General features: G+C 32.7%; 1 protein-coding gene across 1 annotated transcript in view; it reads right to left on the bottom strand.

Annotated features, from left to right (window-relative positions):
• Positions 1-4,411: 4,411 nt before the first annotated feature.
• LOC118748410 (ras-like protein family member 10B) overlaps positions 4,412-21,406 on the bottom strand; it is a 135,935-nt gene continuing 118,940 nt past the window's right edge. Inside the window, exons 4-7 of the mRNA XM_036482842.1 lie at positions 5,476-5,589; positions 5,257-5,370; positions 5,119-5,186; positions 4,412-4,959 (exon numbers count right to left, since the gene is read on the bottom strand). Coding sequence (XP_036338735.1) covers positions 4,842-4,959; positions 5,119-5,186; positions 5,257-5,370; positions 5,476-5,589 — 414 coding nt within the window. The 3' untranslated portion in view covers positions 4,412-4,841. The remainder of the gene's footprint in view (positions 4,960-5,118; positions 5,187-5,256; positions 5,371-5,475; positions 5,590-21,406) is intronic.

The following is a 21,406-nucleotide window of genomic DNA, read 5'->3' as shown; positions in this document are numbered from 1 at the left end:
TCATGAACAGTATATAATTATTGTAATTTATCTACATTACATGGGCTCACATTTCTTTGAACAGATTATGTAAATATTTTCTACAACATTATTGAAAATATGTATTTATTGTAAAATATGGTGGGATAAAGTTTTTCGTAATGCAGAATGATATTAAAGTAATTTTTTGCACAGTGTAGGTGGTTAGGAAAAGATAAGTAGAATCTCAAATCAAAGAGAAGATGATGAGTGCTAAAACGCTTCGAAGCAGCAGTTGCGCAAAACTGGATACAGCGTAGATATTATACATACAGTAGCTCAAACAAATGACCACCTGTTGATTTTTTTTTAATATCCGAAATGTTTTTCGAGCTAAATTTTTTGTGTTAATTTTCTATAACAAAAGGCCAAGCTTTACCATAAAAAAATATAGATCACAGTTTCAAACTTTATACAAAACTTAGGAAAATTCAACAAATTTACATCAGAAATTAAACTTTTTAATCTGAATCTTCAGAACATTTTCGGGTATACAGTTTTATACCCCATACAATGTTAGTGTAACTTGCACTTGTTATATAAAAAAAAAACGAAAAAGTAGTATAACAAAAAGTTCAAAAATCAACGGGATTTTTTAAACGTTTGAAACTCGCATTTGATGAGATTAAAATTGTATGGGCTATAAGTCTGCATACCCAAAAATTGTCTTAAAAATTAAATTAAAAGTTAAAAGTTTAAATTTTAATGAAAATTTGTTGAATTTTCCTAAATTTTTAATAAAGTTTGAAACTGTCGTTTATATGGTTTTGGTTAAAGCTTGAACGGAATTTTTTTATAGAAAAATAACAAAAAAATTTAGCTCGAAAAACATAACGAATATTTAAGAAAAATCAACAGGTGGTCATTTGTTTGAGTCACTGCATATGCACATATACATATGTATGTAGTACATTAGAGTGGTAAAGAAAAGGTTTAAAATATTAAGCTCTGATACCCTGGGATTTTTCTAAATGGAAAAGAATAATACCCGTATTTCTTTTTTTGTTAAAAAAAAAGCGTTTTTCCCCATATAAATTACAAGAAAAACATTTTTTTTTTAAAGAAAACATACAGGTATTTTTTCATTTAGAAAAATCCTTGGGTGTGAGAGCTTAGCACTTTAAACTCAGCCACCCACCCACACATATTTTAGGAACACCCTAAAATACATACATTAGACCGTGTCAGTTTGGGGGGGTGAAATAACACAAACGGCAATAACGCAAATTTGTGTTATTTCCCATTTGAATGTGAAATAACACAAATTTGCTTTATTTCATTTCTCGTTGAGCAATAAGACCAACTTTTATACTTAACAATTTGAGTAATAAAGCAAACTAGTGCACATATGTACGTAGTCACCCAGTTACATTTGACAAAAAGTAGTACATGAACAAGTTAAATGGACGGATTTGTAAGTATACAATTTTGAAAGTGCCCGGCGTCGCGGCGGTCCGCCCCTTCCCTCCTTTCGAAATTATGTACTGGTGGCATTATAACCGTTTAGAAAAAGGAAAAATTATAAAATAACACTAGTTCACTTCTGAAACTGCTTTTTAATGTCCAAGTAATGGGAATTATTGTGTATGGTGTTATTGCATGCTGCATCCCACCCATAGTGGAATTTACCAGGTGCCACTGCTTTATTTGAAAATTGCCTATAAAATGTGACTATAAGGCAGCCGAATGTCAGAAAATAAAGCGAGAAATCCGTTTTATTACTTCATGGCATGGTTCCATGCAAACATTTTAAGGTTTTCCAGCAATGTTTTTAACAACATATTAAAAAGCATGCAGAATAAATTCATACAAAAGCGCTATGTCCAATATGCGAAGCAGTTTTTAAAGACGATGCTTTTCCTATATTTTGTTAGACTTTTCATAAGTAAAAATATTTTGTGAATATTACTTTCTTCATATGAATTATATCACATTTTTTGTTTAATTCAAGGCCTATCAAACAGGTTTAGAGCATTTGAGCAAAAACATTTGCCTGTATTTTGTTGTTGCTTCTGGTATCGAAGGTGCCAAAAACTGTTCTGATTTTTTTCTTCTACATCAAAGCGTGCCATGCGAAATACGAAAAAGGTAAAAAATTTAAATTGAAAAAATGAAAATTGTTGCAGCTTTCTTTCTTAGTAAATTGGTTCGCTTCTCGAAGCATTGATCCACCATCCTGTGCCAGGTCCAGTAATCAGCGGTTGTGCTGCTGAGTTGGTCGAGCTTTCCAAAAGCTGCTATTTAATCGCTGGTTTTGTATGGAAAATGTTTCACATGCAAATAGATTTTAACAATTTAGAATTTTTTTGAGAAGAAATGTTAAATATTTGACATTTTCGAGAACAAATAATTTGAAATAAATCAAATCAGCTGCTATACTGATATTACCTGCATGATAAAAATATAGTAAGGTAGAACCGCCGAGAGTCACTTTTGAAATTCTTGACGTTTCCAAACAATTTAATTTTTAAATTTACTCACAAACTCACACACACATTTTCATTTTCAATTTCAAGCAACAACAATTTCGAACAATTTCAATTTTTTATTTTCACTTTTATATGATTTTAAAATGTTGGCAAACTTCAAAAAAAAATCATGGCCGACAATTTGAGAGAACGGTTCTACCTTGCTATGTTTTTATCATGATTACCTGTGCAATGTGCCTTGGTTTAACTGTATTTTTGGAATAAACAAAGTTCTTTTTGCTTCTGTCAGTAAACTGTGTTTTTTTTTACAAATAGTATAAATAAGCAATGGGAAATAAGGCAAAATTTGTTTTATTTCCAACCTTTGTTGGAAATAAAGCAAAACTCAGATTTTGGTATTATTTCCCATTTAAAAGTGAAATAAAGCAAATTTTGCGTTATTGCCGTTTGTGTTATTTCACCCCCCCGTCAGTTTACAAGGAAACCAAAAAAGTTTGAAGATATTTAAATGATTCAGAAATTTTTCCCAATTTTTAAAGCGCCACAAAGTTTTATTAAAAAAATATTTGTTCACTTCAAAAAAAAATTACTTAAAGTTTTTAAACTGCAAAAAATGTATGTCCAGTTTTTAAATGACCAAATTGTATGTCTTATTTTTATATGACCAAAAACAGGTTTTAAATGAAGCCAGTTTTGACAACTTCAAATCCTTATGTCTAGTTTTTTACCCGCCAAAAAACTATGCCTAGCTTTTAAGGGGCCCAAATTTATGTATGTTTTTTTTGGCAAAAAATTATGTTCAGTATTTGAACGATCTAAAAAGTTTGCTCAGTTTTTAAATAGCCAAAAATATGTGCCAAGTTTTTAAATGACCGAATTGTCTATCCAGTTTTATATGGTTCAATAAATTATGCTCAGTTTTTGAAGTACAAAAAATGTGTACAAAGTTTTTAACTCTAAACGATTTTTGTCCAGTTTTTAAATGATCAAAAGTGTATGCCAAGTTTTTTAACGACCGGAAAGCTTTGCCACGTTTTTATATGACTAAAAATTATGTTCAGTTTTAAAATTAAACCAGTTTTTGAAACGTCCAAACTTATTTTCTAGTTGAAACTTACCAAAAAACTATGTCTAGCTTTAAATGGTGCAAAAATGTATGAAAGTTTTTGTCAATATCGAAAAATTATGCTGAGTGTTTAAATGATAGAAAACACTATGCTCGGTTCTTAAATCAGCAAAAATTATATCCAGCTTTTACGTGATCCAATGTGATTTTAAACGCCTTTTTGGTTATGCAGAGTTTTTAAATGATCAAAAATGTATGTCCAGTTTTTGCACTATCATAAAATTATGCTTAATTCGTACATGACATGAAAAAATTATGCCCCATTTGAAGTGGACAAAAATGCATGTCAAATATTTAAATATCCAAAAATGTTGGCCGTTCTCTCAATGAATGATCGTGGAGCAATACAGAAATACAATCCTCTCTTCAATTTCGTTCTGTAGCTGATCGATCTGGGCATTTAAGAAACTGGTGCCTTTCATGATCTGCATAGCGAACAAAAATATCCGTCAAGCGGACTGCGCTCTTCGTGTAAGCTGGGTAGGAGATGGCAAATCGCTCGGAATAATTAATTATTCAAAATAAAAATGCCTTTAGGATTGGGTGTTAGTATCGAGATTTTGGAATAATCAGCCTCATTGCGAGAGTCGTGCCGAATGCAAATCGTTTTTCGAGAGTCGAATCGTATCGAAAATTTAGCGTCATTGCCTAAAATTTCCACTCGACTAGTGTATTAAAACGGAAGAACTTGGCAGCACTGCATAGTTTTCGACAATTTTCATCGTTTACTTATTTCAGCACGACAGTAGACAATGCTAATGTTGTCGAGTCGTGCAATTCAGCCTAATTTACGACTTACGCAATGGGCTGATTAAGAAATGATGGAATGTAAACATAAATTTTTTCTGATTTGTTTTGTTTTTGGTTTGTTTGGTAAATAGTAGCAAATTAGGCAATTTTTAACTAATCAAGAGTAGCTTTTGTGGTCCCACTTCTTTATTAAATTTCACATTATTTGACTTTTTCTTCTACAAAAACTGCTTTTCGAATAGTTTTATCTAAATCTATTGCCTACTTGCCCATATCTACTTGTAAATATATATATGTATGTATTACATATTACCAATCCGCATTGATGAGGGCTTACAGCTGCTAATTTTGAATTAAAGGTGGATTTCTGAACTTTATTGCTTTGCAATTATGGCGGCGTTTCGTTAGATTTTGATTGCTGTGGGCGATTTTATGTTGGCTAAGAGCGCCTGCAGCTGCAGCTCTCTTACGTTTACTGCGCCTCATATGCTCTCTCTAAAGAATTTGTGCAGATAACGCTAAAGTATTGTGCAACGACCTTTATTCCTAGTTGATTGTGTGAATTCGCTGACAATGGCACCGGTGCTCGTACAGCCCATTAGTTCTCGGAATACATCGCCAATTTTATAGTTATATCTGAAATGAGCGTGGTGGTAAGGAGAGTTAAATATTAAAAATAGAGTCCAAAATTAAAAAAAAAAAAACGCGAAAAAATTTCTGAAGTTTTCAGCACAAATATACTTCTATCCTTTCATGGCACATGGCTGTTAATAAAAAGATCAACACTGTACTCACTTGGCTGAACATTCCACATAGCCACAGCGCCAATGTTTGCGCACTAGCGTTGAAATATCCTTCAGCTCCTAAAAGTGAATGTCAATTTGTGATTGCAACAACGGCTTAGCTGTTAACTTTTTTTGCACTTTTACTGACCTGTGAAGTAGCCAGCACCTCGGTGACCGTATCGTATTTATTACCAATTACTATTATACTAAAATCACGATGACTAAAACTATCCAATATTTGCTCTCTCATCGCACGGCAGTACTGTGGAAATAATTGAAAATAAAGTTATGCACAATTTTTAATTAAATTTGCCTTAACATACATACATACATACATACATATGTATATCCCCAGTCACTAACTAACCTGAAACGTTTCCAAGTTGCCCATATCGAATACTAAAACATATGCATGTACGGTTCGCAACCCCAACGGATGTCCATTATTCCATTCGGCAAAGTTATCAGCCGGGAATCGTTTCTAAATATGTTCATATATATGAATGATGTGTGTATGTATGTATGTGTGTATCGCATTTTTGATATGTTTATTTTCCAATTTCCAGTTGCATTCGTCCATCCGTTCACCGCAGCATACCGCACGCCGCATGCAGGAGATGCAGGAGACAGACATTCGCATTTGCATCGGTCAGCAGCATTTTAACAAAGTGTTGAATCCATTTGTTTGTCGTTTGGTTTTTCCATGGTCATTTTGGTCGATTTCGATTATAGCGCCAGCATCAAAAATGAAAGAAAGAAACGGAAATGAAAGAAGTTAAAAAAAGTACGAGTAGAAAAGTCTGCTGCTAGCGTTTGAGCTATGAAATTTCATTTGAGCAAAAAATAAAAAATAAATATTCGTTATGGAAATTGCAAAGTTGAGTATATACATACATACATATGTATGTACTCATAAGTATATTACAGGGTACTGTGGAGATATAATGTTTTGAACAGGGACCGTCATAGTTATGAGTTTTATGCATACATACATACATACCTAATAAAAATCACAATTTCAGCGATAGAACTGGATTTCTCCTTTTAATCGTTGTTTTATGACTTTAATAGCAGATAAAAAAAATAATCAAAATAACGATTGTTTATCAATAGCAGCATTTTTGTAATACAATTTAGCGATTTCACGTTTCTATGCAAACATGAAAAATCGTTCAAAAATGTTACATACATATATGTATTTTATTCCTGTTCCCATTTTATTATAGTTGTATATTTTTTAAGCAACTTAAGGTATTTAGGCCGTTCAAAGTTATGGAATCATAAAATTTCGTCCACACGGTAAACTTTTGTTATTTGAATCAGTGATGGAAAAGTAGGTACAATTGTACTTTATTCAGCCCCGTTTCAATTTTAAATAATATTCGGTATAATTATATATAATACATATATAATTATATATATATATAACAACGTAAATTCATTTCAAATGAATATTTTCCTCCTTTGAATAGTTCTTCGGGTAATGCCAACCGATTGCAAGCAGATCCTTTTGACCTTATATAACTTTTTTCTTTATTCCTTGTCATCGTCCACATTGTGGTGCCCTATAAAGGACAAGAATTATTGGGCATTTTTAGGGACTGATTTTTTTCTTTGCAAGAGTCTAGGATTTCCAATTGCTAAACGGCAGATAAGAGTTATTCTTCGTTCGAACCCTGGCTAATATTAGTAGAAGTAATGTTTATACTGATGCCCATGAAAGTAAACAAAGTCACCTTTACATTCTCCGTTTGTGAGACAGTCATGGGTGAGGCAACGGAAGCTTTTCCAATAAATTCGACTTTCAAAATTTTATTAATTCATACCGTTGGTATACCAAAATACGCACATCTTCGCCATTTTTTTGATGTTTTGTCATCTGTTAGGCTGCACATATTCAAGCTTAATAATTGTATGATGAAATTTCCAAAAACGTAAATTTTGATTTACGTCTCTATATAAATAAACGTGCGATATGTATGCATATGGCAGGCCCCATGTCCTCTTTTCCAGTAAGTAATCATTTTCTACATCCGTATTGGATAGAATTTATACATCCCCATACCAAGTTACACTATTCTACCTCAAACACTTCTAGAGATATGCTGTAAGAAAATTTCAGTTTCTATGGGAATTGATTTCATACATCTCGATTCGAAGTCCCAGTACTCTGCTATAAATAAACACCTCCAGAGATATGCAGTATGAAAAGGTCAATTTGTACGAAAAGTGCCACGCCCCCTTTTTTAATAACCTTCATTTTTATTCATTAGTATTGTATTAGTAATTTAATATACTATCTCGATACTAAGTTCCAGTACTCTACCACAAAAATTTCAATAGATAGATATACAACAAGAAAATTTCAGTTAATATGGGCGGTGCCACGAGCTCTTTTCCAATAACGCCGGTTTTCTCCACTAGTATTGCATTGATTTCATATATGGGATCTCCCACGCCCCACAGTGCTGCCTAAGTGGGCAAAAATCGAAAAATTCGTTGTCTGCAATGTGAACTTGTTTGGTATTTTAGTGAAGAAAATTTATCCACTAAAAAGAATTTCCCTAAGACATTTCGCTAAAAAATTAATTATATACCGCCAGGAAGCCACTAAACTCGCCAAATTTTATACTAAGAATTTTAATAAGAGCATAGCCACGCGTAAAACATGTCAAAAATACATTCTTTGAAATAAAATGTTGTTTTGACGTTTCTTGTTTCCATATAGATAGTGGAGAATTACAATTTTGGAATAAAATTAAACACAGGGTGTCCCTGCGGTATTCCAGAAAAAACATTTTTTTTTAACAAAATTTAAATGGAATGAATAAAAAATATATGTAAAAATAGGTAATTTTTTATTATTTTATTAAATAGTACGGGATTTTAGCTTTCAAAAGAAGAAATAAAAATCCCCTCTTTTTTTGCACTTTCTGAAGTATGCGTTTTTCGCTAATGCATAAAATAATTTTTAATTTTTTGTCAATGCCTTGAGATCTGAACGATTCGTTCCATTTTCAAAAATTAAGTGTCAGATTAAGAAACTTGACCTGTGGGCAATAGAAGGTTTATTTTTTTTAAGGAGTTGCCATCTGTTAAAAAATAAGATTGTTAAAAAATTAGATTCAAAGTTCTTTTCTAAGTTATACTAATTATTAAGGGATGGGTATCAATCGAAATGTGTATTAACTATATGTCGAGAGTTGCCACCTGCTTAAAAAATCAAATTCCACTTGAATTAAAAGAATTAGGTAATTGAAATAGATAGGTATCACCATAAGGGAGTCATACGAAAGAGGTTTAAGAAGGCTTTAGTTTAAAAATATTACGAATAGCGTTGCCACCTGCTTGTAAAGTCGAATTTAGTTAAACTGAAATAATAATTACGTCAAACCATAGAATTACGCCATGGTATTTGTTATTTTATTACATATACATACGTTGTCAAACAGTAAATTGTTCTGATTACATTCCTTTTAAATTACTGTACTCTTAAATTAACTCAGGCATGTTTTTAATCTTCACTTATTTCTTGCCAAATAAGTCAAATTTTTTCATTCGTCTGATACTCATATTGGTATACATTTTTCAGTTACCTATTCCCTTAGTTAATGTGAATTTGAATTTTTTAACCATGTGGCAACCCTTCTACGTGTCGTTTAGGAGTAAAGTATTTTCAAAACTAGTTCAATTGATATCCATATTGTAATATGTAATTTATTTAACTTACTAAATAATTTTAATGAAATTTGTAACAGGGGGCAACCCTTTTTAAAAATAAAAAACTTTATTGCACAGATACAGGCCAAGCCCTGTCATTTGACACATCACTTTTGAAAATAGAACGAACTATATGTACCTACGTACATACGTAAAAGCCACAAGAACCCAAATTTTCAACTTCAAACTGCATTTACAGTGAAAGCATGAAAGTTATCAAAAAACAAATTAAATTTTGAGTTTAGCGTCCTCAGTTTTACTAAGAAACGAATTTTCATTTAAATCCGTACATAATTCCCACATTTTATATGAAAGGGAAGCACTGTGGCGCCCCCTCGTTTTATTGAAACTAGTTTTAGCCTATGACCATCCTTGGAAAGCCTACTGAAGGTGTCTCAAATTTGATGGAAATAAGTTGGAAGCAGCAATACTGTGCACTGGGGAGCCCGATTTTGACTGATAAGTTTTATTTTTTTAAGCGCATAGAAGTGTAAATATTCTTACTATGATCTATTAGTTCAGCTTAGGCTTAACTGGTTTCTTCTCTCGGTCTTAGGTCAGACCAGTTTGGCCCAGCTTATGCCTATCGCATGTACATATGTACATAGGTGGAGCTAGTTTAGCCTAGGCAAAACTAGAGTCTCCGGAAATCTGGTCTGGCGGCAACATATCGCCCATTTTCTTCAATATAGTCACGACACAAAAAATACAAATATTGAGCTGCACACGCAGAAATGACCGCTACTTCTTCTTCTATGTTGTGTCAAAATTTCAAAGCTGTATCGATTACCAGTATTTCGCTAGAACAAAATATGTATTAATCTTTACTATGGGAGCACATGAATGTAAATTCAAAACTTCAAAGCCGTTTTTCCCAAATGTTGATTTTTTCCAGTTGTGACACTATTGACGTAAATGAGCGATATGTATAGATAGATTTATTTCTTTATTTGTTTCAGTCAAATGAGCAATAAATTTTTACTGAAATATAGCATTTCAAATTGAGCTTTTTAAGGCAAATAGTAGTTGAAAAAATCAGCAAATTTTTTCATTACGAAAATGATCGAAAACCGTTGGAATGATATTTTCTTTGTTTTCCTTAGTCAAAAATTCAAGTTTTTCTCTTTCGTTTGGTATAGCGGAAGTATTAAGTATGTGATTCAAATATAAAATCCCTTCGTCATCATTCTGCAAACACATGCTTGCGCTGGAAGTGTGAGAAGGAGACAAAAAGTATGTGTGTGTATTTCGGATTTTGAGTAACAGATGGTGCAGCTCCGGCGAAATATGTATAACCTAATCGCAGCATACCGAAAGATTATTAGGAAATATTTTGCTTGAACAGTAAGAACGTTAAAGAGGGTTACCACCTGGTTTAAAAGTTAAACTCAATTTATTTAATAAGTTACAAAAATAATTCAAAGATGGGTAGCACTTAAAATTGGTTTAAAATATAATCCAATTAAATCAAAAGGAATATACAGTTTTTAACCTGAACGTGCTCTTAATATTATCACGTATTCTAGGTTTAAGTTTAGCGGCTGTGGCTTCGGCACAGTCGGCTTTAAAACTGCTTACACAAAATTTTTGTAGAAATGCGAATTAAAAAGCTTGAAATTGTAATGATTTTGAATTTTTTTTTTATGTTTTGTACAACTTTGATACAAAATTAGTAGACAATAATAATAATAATAATAATAATAGATTGGCGTTTACACATATGTTAGTGTTTGGCCGAGCTTCTCCTCCGATTTGTGGCGTGCACCTTGATGTTGTCACACAAAGCGGAGGGACCTACAGTTTTACGCCGAATCCGAACGGCGATTGTATTTTAATGAGAAGCAGTTTTTAGTAGACAATAAGTAAGCAAAAAATACTCAAAACTGCTAAAAATGTGGTGCTATTATTTTGACCAGTACTATATTCGTTGTCTTATAACCTGGTAAGATATTAATACATAATTTCCCTTGTTCGGATTTTTATATGCGCCTCCGTATTTGATCTCAGTTGAACTTTTATAAGTATGAGTAGTCAATTTAAAGGAATATCTTTTGTGTTTTGTTTGTTTTGTAGTATTAGAAATGTATTATTATAGCCAATTTCACTCTTTGCACTTCATAAGGAACAAACAAAATCCGAATTTAATTTTTTCATATAAAACTATATGCAGATTTTGCCCGTCGCTATTCAATACCTTTCACGACGATAGTACTATCGATACTATCGATGTTTTCAACTATCATTTCGAAAACTATCGCGTGGCGGTACTATCGATAGTATCCCAGCTCTAATACACAATGGCCTTGAAATGCGCTACTGGATCGCTATGGAACTGGCAAAAATATTTGTAATTTTACATAAAAAGCTACTGTTGTCATGACAACTGATGCTTGTGACATTTTAATAGATAATTTAAAATTGAAATTTTCTTAGGTTACTTAACCAATTGCTTGATTAATATATCGACTGCTGAGTGGAAGATCGACCTATCTCGGCAGCCAGTTCGAAAACGCCCTATCTCAAAAAACTTTTCAAGAACGTTTTTGAACCGAATTCTGAGATAGGGCGTTCTTCAACAAAATTCTGAGATAGGATGTTTTTCAACAAAATTCTGAAATAGGGCGTTCTTGAAAAGTTTTTAGAAATAGGGCGTTCACGAACTGGCTGTCGATATAGGTCGCTCTTCCACTCAGCAATCGATATGTACACAATACTTCTAGAGGTAAAATATGAGCATTATGAACATCCTCTAAATTTATACTTAAAAAAGTAAGGTTTAGTACCAGCACCTCTTTCGACAAGAGGAAAAATTATGGAAGATGCCCTAGACCCTATCTCGAAGAATAATTTTTTTGGACCTCTCTAATCTACATACATACGTAGTATGTATAACTTTGTATGGCTCTGAAACGTCAGGCCTGATAATTAACAAAATTTGTAGCTTATTGGCTTTCTAATGAGCTTTTAATTACAAATTCGCCTAATTATTTACGGCAATTCGCCTAATTATTATCGGCATTAATTCGTTAAAATATAATATTGCTACTTATTTCCAAAAATTCAGATTTTGGCTGGATAGAGCTATTGCCATTGCAACTTTCATTTTGTTTCCCAATTTATTTTCAAATAGAAAACTAAAAAATGATCTATGAACAATATTCAACAGCAAGTTCAAATTGAATTACTGCAATTTTTAATACATTTTATTGTGTTTTTATGAAAAGCTGTGAAATAAATTGCTAATGTGTCAGTTCCATTAAATAAATAAATCAATATTGCAAAAAAATAAAAAACAAATATGTATTGCAATAACGAAAAAAGCAAACAACAACACAACAATAAAACATAAAAAACAGTTGAATGGAATAAATACCGAATGGAATCGAAAAGCTCAGAATTTACATTTTTTATGCGATAATACTTTAATACGGTTTGATGCGCATTGTTGTTATTTAGTTTTGGAATTTAAATTTTATGAATGACATATGCGTGCATAGGCAAACGCTAAAGAAAGCCTTTAGGAAAAATCTGATCTCGAAAGCACTGATACCGTTTACTCAGCCAAAAGTCACAGAAAGAAACGGGAACAAATCTTCTCTGAACATCAATTTTTCACATAGCGTTAATTAGTTTGAAATGTTTGAATATTAAAATTAATCAAAACAGAACTGAACGATAATTATGCACATTAAATCAACGAAAGACTTAAGCCACAAACTTTTCTTGCCCAGAAAATGAAAAATTGTTCCATAAATGAACAGTGCCCCCTAATGAAAAACGATCTGGAAGTTGAAATGATCCAGCTTTCTTCTGGCTTTGAATTAACAATCATGGTTCTCACTTAAACAATTTTTCATCCCAAAAGGCAGACGACGCTCTTATTCTCAACGTTAAGTTCTCAAAATGTTTGTTTTTATTTTGTTCTCTAGCAGAACGTTTCCCAATTTTTTGTTCTTATTTGATTCTCCATGAAATCGTTGTCTATACTTGTTCTTATTTCGTTCTCATTGGAAACATTACCGAAGGTTTTGTTCTCATTCCGTTCCTGAGAGTTCTGTTCACATTTTGTTCTTTACGGAAACGTTTCCGAACACCTTTTGCTCATTTTGTTCTCGTTCAAACTGCTCTCAGTTCTTATGTTCCCGTTTGGTTCTTTTGTGGGAATGTTCTTGATTTTAGATTTTATTTTGGTGCAGAACTGAACCAAAAAATGGAACGTGTTTTTGGTTCCTGATTGAAAGGTAGATCCGACAAGAGAATATAAAATTTTACTTTTCAAAATTCGGCAACGAATTAACAAATCCTTATTGAGAAACGATATACCCACTGGCGGCAGCAGAGGATAAAAAGACCAAGTGTGGATGGACTTGGCACTGACAATAAACGTCTCGCATACTTTAGTAGGATGGGCCAAAATCGCTTAAGCGGTTACAGCGCCAATAAAGAAGAAGAAGTATCTATATATATAATCTATGTATATATATAATACGCGAAGGCATTTTTTGTGCAGCATAAAAGATCTGTACCGTTCGCCAGCTCTTGGGCCTACCACTTCAGGACAGTTTTGCAAAGACACCCAAACAAACAAATAACATTTCTTAATCTCAACCGAGAACTTTCTTAAATACCCTCGTGATAAGGTCAAATTAAAAACCTTGTTGCAAACATACATATTACAGTATATTATATATGCTTTTATAACAAAAAAATAGAGAAAATAGTGAAAACTAAATGGATAAAAATATATTTCTAAAGATTTATTCTACCTGATTTACTGTTTTTACAGATTTAAACACAATTTATGTAATTTATTCTTTTATCTGAGGTGTCGTCTTCGCTGGAATGGCCCATATATGACTTTTAAGTTAAGGCGTGCGAGTAAACTTGGTAGCTGACTGTGTATGGTGCTACGGGGCGTATACGTTACATACACAACTACGGGTATATGAGCACGAGTTTTTATCTTTATTAAGTTTTCATTTACATAAATGTAATTTCGCGATGGAAACCTTTTCTTTACGCAAAACGACAGGTAATGCATTGTATGAGAGAAGTGCGCCACCATTTTTGACCAAAAACACGTTTTTGTCGAAAAATGTAACAGCTCGTGGGATTTGCTCATATGCATACCTAGTTAGATAGATATGGTTTTTCGAATAGGTGGCAACCTCAATCAAAAATGTTTTCAAATTGAAGATTTCTGAAAACCCTTTTGTTTGGAGCTCAAAATTTTAAACGTCGACGTTTCAAATTAGGTGGCAACCCTCTTCAAAATATTTTCAAACTAAAGCTTTTTTTTAAATTTTTCGACTAACACTTATATTGTGATACATATTTCAATTAGCTAATTCCCTTAGTTCAAGTTGAATTTAGCTTTTTATACAGGTGTAAATCCTCCGAAATGTATGTAGTTTAGAATCAACAAAGACCTTGCAAACCCATTAAAATTGATACTCATATTATAGTGATTTATTGAATTTATTAAGTGATTTGAATTGAATTGAATTTTTAACAAGTGGCAACTCTCTCCAAACACCTTAAAAATATTCTAAATATTCAAACTAATGAGTTTTTAACAATTCTTAGTTTGACACCCATTTTTTAATATTTCATCTTGGAACTTTGGTAAGTTTTATTTAAACCCGACTTTTGAAACATGTGGCAAGCCTTTTCAAAATATTTTCAAAAAAAACCTGTATAGACCGTTTCGTTTGACACTCTTAATTCAAGTCAAATTTGATTTTTTATACAGGCGGCAACCGTCCTACATGTATTTTAGAAATTCAGCCTTTTCAAATCCATTTCAATTAATGCCCCTATTGTAATAGTTCATTTAACTTAATTGAATTAAATTTTTTAACAGGTGACAACCATTTTCATATTCTAACCTAACTAGGGGCTTTCTCCTTGCCTCGACGAACACGTAGATATGCGTGGAGTTTACCGGGTCAAATTTTAATAGTAAATACTCGTAACATGTATGTGATACGAGACATAACACAGAATATTCGTTCCATTTAAATTTACATATACACTTCCATATACTCTTTAATCCGGAAATATATATACATATGTACATACATACATACTATACATAATATAAATATGTAGATACAGGCTACTATTTATTTCCTCTAAAGCATCCAGTATACCTGGTGTATTGATTTTTAAGTACAGGTGTCCTCAATTGCCGCACACATCACGTCCGCCTGTTCAATAAGTGTTGACATCGGATGCCCATTTTTTGTGTTGCTTTGTTGTGGTCAGCACAAAAATAATACCAAAAAAAATTGAATTTGTTTTCTCTGTGCTTCCAAAAGCACAAAAAAGTCAACAACAACACCATTAACTAAAATAACCTAAGAGCCTGTAAAAAAATATGCACAGCAGATATGCACAACAAGGGAGTGCTAAAATGGCATACAACAATTCCCACAGTTATCAATAAAGTTAAATGGACAATACCCATATGAGGCTTGTGTAATGCGTGTAAACGTGCGTGTATCTGTGTGTCTGTGTGTGTGTTTGAAATAATGTTTATTTATGCAGGACACAAAGCGCTTTTCCCACAACTATGTACATGGGTATGTGCATGGTACAAACATACCACTGACAGCAATTATTTAAATGTGTATATAAATACCCAGCAGGAAATTTTACTTTTCTCGAATAAACGGTATTTTAAAGAATGTTGAAACGTAACTAATTGTTTAGCTAAGAGAACAATAAGAGTTTAAGATCGCGGCTGTAAGAAACTATTCGAGGTACATAGGATTTGCATAGTAAAACCAAAAAAATAAATAATAAAATAATTTTATATGTTTTTCCACTCAGTAATAAAATAAAACATGAAAATTATTCATAATTAGTGATGTGCTGAATTGTCGTTGCCCAATACCCGGTACCCAATATTTGAAAAAAATGTCCGTACCCGATACCGATTCGATACATAAAACTTTTGTCATAATGTATTTACATACATTTTAAGTTTGGGAAAATATATATTTTATTGGTATTATACAAATAAGAAGATGCTTTTTCAAAAGATTAGCAGTGTATATGTATCTCGACAAACAACAGTTGCGATCCCGTACGAGTCCGGACTAGTCAGGAATAGTCAGAATCAGTCAGATTTTACTGGAATCGATCCCGTACGGGTTCTCTGACTATTGAGAGGACAAAAAAGAGAGTAAATATGGTTCTCTCTCTGTCAGAAGTTACCAGTTTTAGTCCGAGAATTTTTTGCTGGTAAATTCTGGTAAATGTGTCAAACGATCAGCTGTAGTGTGTTTGGCAACCGAATTGTAAACAGAAGAAAAGTGCACTCTGCTAATTCATGTTAAAAAGTATTTAATTACTTGTTTAAGTGGATTCTAATGAATTTGAAAGTGTTTTTGGTTATTTAGATGTGTGAGCTGAGTGTGTTTACATACAAAATAAGCAAAAATTTACAACAAAAATTTGGAGGTTATGTTGAAGTTGACAGAAGTTACCATTTTTTACTAGAAAGCGATCCTGTACTTTTCAATGTTACTCTCTCGCTCTGAGAGAATTTTTATTTTTTGACAGTTTTACTAGTCCGAGTCCGAGGAATACGGGATTGCACCTAACACTCTCGCGTTCTTGTACTTATCGCAACAGTCTTGCCAACTGCAATGGTTCTTGAGGCAACACTATTTATCTGTAATATCTATGGTAATCTTCGCTTCAAAAGATGTATTACCATTTGCTTTGTGGCGACGACCCTTCCAAGCGAATATAACAAGGGAAGATACACATTAATCGAGGGACGAAAATATTCAGATCCAAATAATGTGAAGAAATGTATTTTTTTACCAAAAATTTATGAGATTTATAAAAATTCAACCATCCTTATTCTGCATGTGCATAATATTATATATTTTTTTAATTGTAAACTATCAGTTAATATGTAGTTTGTTCCAAATCTTTATAGAAAATTAATTAAGTACATACATAAGTGACTACAAATATATAATTGGCCGTATGCATAAAAACTAAGCAATTGATTTTTGCTTTTCAATGATACATGGCAATTCTGGCAACTGTCTTCACAGCTCTTTACTGTCTTTCTAAAGACTAATTGAAAGATCTGCTTAGCGTTATGCTGTTCGCAATTTAGAAATTTTTTTATTATTAAAAAATATATGTATATTTTTCTCTTTTCTCAAAAGTAATAAACAAAAGAAATTTCTATAAAAAAGTGAAAAAGAAAAAAAAAAGAAAAAATATTTTTTTTTAATTGTATGAAATTACATTTTTTTTAATTAAAAAAGAAAAAAGTTTAAATTAGAAAAAAAAATCCGCTGGCCGAGACTCGAACTCAGATCTTTTTAACGGCACCCCTGTGCTCTGCTCACTCGGCCATTGCTACTGTTGGAGCGACGCGAGCTAAATGATACACAAGCAGTGATATTACATACTTTTTTGGAGAATCCCCACCCACCAAAAAAAAATCCCCACTTTTCGTTTTGAATACTAAAATATTATATTTATTTATAAAAATAATGAACTATGGGCCATATATAGTGAAACTACGTTTTAGTTTTTCTCTCTCTTGCGATCTCTGTTGAAAAATAGGTATGCCATTTTAATTATTTTAATTTGTTTAACCTAATAAAGTTCAAAGGACGAAATTCGAGTATGTGGTCGAGTTTATATTTGTCCTTAACATATAATTATTGACATTTTAAATACCTACACTCTAAACCCTTTTTTGGCAAATTGACGTCGATAATGGTATACAACACATTACCGACTATAAATGTCTAAAATTATACAACTATTTTGTTAAACATCTCTTGCAGAATTTTCCGCAATAAATGTTCAAAATTTTAGACCCCTTATGCTTAATAGTTAATATATTAGATGCTTATATCTACAACTAAGTGCTTATCTTTTACACACTAGGTGCTTCAAAGAGTTATTCGCTTGCTTACGCTTACGGAACAAATGTGATCGAAATGATCCTGCATTAGTAAATGGTAAAAAATCCGCTGCAAAGTACTTTAAGATATGCTTGATGCAAAAAAACTCTCTTTTATTTGATACCGTTTTTCTATTTTGCACTGAGTTTTTTTTAAATATTTTTTTTTGGAATAACCATATCTTTTATCTTTTTCTCGATTTTTTTCTTTAGTGGGGACCCAGTATTAAACTCAGCCGTGTTAACCTATTTCTTAAAAACATGGTCGTTTAAGATTTTTGAGCTTTCCCAATGTAGAAAATCAAAAGTATAAATTGGAAGATACATCCAATAGCTGCGCTAGTAGGCTTAAATTTTTATAATAGAATTCTCTATAGCATAGGGTGGCTATTTTTTTCGTCTCAAGATTTTTTCTGACTTCGAATCGGCCGAACCTGGAACTTGGTAACGAGTTTTTCTTAAATTACCTGCGTGTTTTTATCTATAGTGACCAAACCAGTTGTGTGATTTATTACAATTTTATAAAATTTTTGTTGGAGTCTCCTTTACAAATCTTTCTCAGATATAAAACCGAGAGGATGACAAATACAACTTTTCGATGCACATATGAATGTGATGTAATGTGTCGCAACTATGGGTTTTTTCATATTTTCACCGATATCTCAGAAACTGGGCCTGAACCAGTTAAACCACTATGATATTCGGAATGAGGAAAAGTTTGTACGTTAGAAAAATTTAACTTCATTCTTGGTGGTTAAATTTCATCAAAAATTGTTGAGTCAACGGTGTTCATACCGTAGTAGTGTTATTATTCGAAATAAATTATAAAAATTGAATTTTTCAACATTTATATAAAAACAGTGATTTTATTCCAGAGGTGTACATATTTTGGATATAATATTTAGTATCGAGGGTATGCAACTTTAGTTAGGCATGTAGTTGTATGTAGTTTTCCATATAAAATTTATTTTCAGGTTTTAGAAACGCTTACGCGATAATATCAAAAATAAAATTAAAATAGGATATATTGAAAATAAAAAAAAAACGCTATTTCCAGTTACTAAACGCTTATTTTGATAGACAAACAAGTCGCAGCCCACTTAGCAAACAAAAAGCTCTTAAAGGAAAAAAATACCCCATTTAAAAAGCCTAAAATATTTTTAATAAAAAAAATATATAAAAAAAATTTAATATTTAAGTTTTTTTAATTTTTTAAATATCGAAAAAAAGGCCATATAAAACGTCCCAACAATAAATTTTCCAAATACAATAGTTAATAAGTTATATGCACCAGAAAAAGGATTGCTTAACCCAAATCTCAAAATTCAAGACGCTCCAACTCAGAGAGTCCTTAACTGAGCCCCCTAAAATTTTGTGTCAAAACTATTATTCATTAGGACTAAAGTTGGTGAGAAATTCAAATCGATCGGAAGACATCGATTTCAAAATTTGGGTCAATTGAGGTAAAATCCCCCATATGTATGTATATTAACATGGTTCCTCAATTTTATAGCTTGTTTCGCGTTACTATATTTTATTATCACCTTATGCGTATGCATGCATGCAAGTATGTGAATAGTATGTATGTATGTCCATGCGAACATTTTGCACTTGTGCTCTTTTACTTCAACTACAAAGTTGCTCTCTTCTACATAGTGTTTACATCACCTATTCAAGTGTTATTTCTGTGGTTGTGGTTATTGTTGTGGTGGTTGGTTTACTCTGTTGGTTGCAATAAATTTTGTTATGAATTTACACTCGACGCAATGGTTGCATCCCATCATACAACTGCATACATTTTGTATATATATATATGTGCCTAGACCACAACTTCTCTCCCGCCTCTCAGGCACATGACGACAACAATGTCCATTGTCATAATTCATAGAGTCGCCCTCAAGTATACTTCAAGTTCCGACGTCGGTGGAATGTAATAAAAAGCCATTGTATGTAGATATGTACATATGTATGTATGCATGCGTGTAATAATGTATGTAAGTATAAATGTTTATAAAAGGAGTGTCGAAATGTGGCCATAAAATGATAGTGTCAAAGAGAATGTGGCATGTGCTGGAAGGAAAATAAGATATATTACAAATATTATTTTGGAGATACATAGGTTAAGTCGTTAAGTTTGCTCTTTCACGAAAACTATGCAATTGCGCTGACCAACTTATCAGGGTAACATCGCTTGAGAAAGAGGTTTGTTAAAGAAGAATCAGAGAATTTTAGCGTACGCGGAAATTTAGTGTATGTTCGAACCACAGTCCATCCCTATCATATATTTAGATGTCATTTTATATCCGCTCACTTAAAACGCTTTTGATCTTTGTCCGAACGCTTCTAACTGCAAATGAGAACTAAACTTTAAAGTTACATATCGATGGTATGTTCTTTGAAAAAACCATGGTATCTCAAAGCATCCTCTAACAACAAACTTTCTTTTAATAACAACAAATCTTTTTTAATAACCCTTTGATCTGAATATTAAATATTAAGCACTTTTTAGTTAATTAAGAATAAAATATAATGAATCACGGTATCTTTAGGCTTATTTTAAATTGATATTACTACCTCATGTTTTGCCAAAGCATCGACGATATGAAAAAAGGTCACGAAATAATAAGAGGATTAATTGAGCGCACAATACGACACACTTCTTGGCGGAATATTTGCTTTGGAAAATGGGTGAACACACGCTCTTAAGTAAAAGGCAAAAGTCCTTCATATAAAGGCATTAAGTAGCTGTTAGACGTGACAGGTTAGGTTAGGTTAATCTGGCCGGCGTTGAGCCACACATAGATCGTTAGGTCCTTAGCGTTGCTAGTTGGAGCTCGTTTATACGCGTTAAAGTAGACATCACGAAGGATGTCAATGTAAGTAGAAATTTCAGCTCAACTTTTGAGATGTCCTCTAAGTTCTCGTATTAGTAGGCTTGCAAATATTTCGGTCGTATTTTTGACAGTGCAGGACATGGGCAGAGAAGATGCTTCAAGGTTTCCCTGGCCCACCGCTCAACTGTCAAAATTATTTATACCCATTTTTATACCCCACTAAGATATGCCCAGTAAGAAATCCAGTAATAACTCTGCAATCTTTCTTTGATAGCCATAGCCGAAACAAGTATAACTACTTTCGCTGTTTTCGCTCATAATTTTTGCAGTTTTGCAGGTGGTTAACTAATTCCATCTGGCTCCGAACAGCCTTATCATACCATCGTCTATGTATTTCATTGTACAAGTGTTGAAGTGGTCTACGAACGCAGTTGGTCCCTTCGAGAGTTAAACTGGTGGCACTCTTGGCAGCCTCATCTTCTTTTTTATTACCCACTATAGATATCCAGCCTTCCGTCCGCGGAGAGGCTGTCAATGGCTTCCTGGCTACGTAAGACGTTATTGCTTGAAATACTATATGAGCCGTTTAGAGCCGTTCAGGAAAATGTTTAGGGATCTATGGCTAGGTTTCATTCCCTTTCGCCATCCCTTTCCCTCAATCGTTATGCGAAACCTTCGTTTCCATTTCAAGCTGGGTGCCATGTAGTTCGTGCTGCCTGTGCTGGCTTTCTTCACTCTTTCTTCAACATTGCGCTTCCACAGCAACTTACTATCCAAGACTACTACCAAATATTTTGCGT

This window comes from Rhagoletis pomonella, unplaced genomic scaffold, assembly GCF_013731165.1.
Source record: "Rhagoletis pomonella isolate Grant_MI unplaced genomic scaffold, Rhpom_1.0 Rhpom_scaffold_00001, whole genome shotgun sequence".
Lineage (NCBI taxonomy): Eukaryota > Metazoa > Arthropoda > Insecta > Diptera > Tephritidae > Rhagoletis > Rhagoletis pomonella.
The sequence above is the reverse complement of the archived record's forward strand: the minus strand, read 5'-3'. Positions and strand labels throughout refer to the sequence as shown.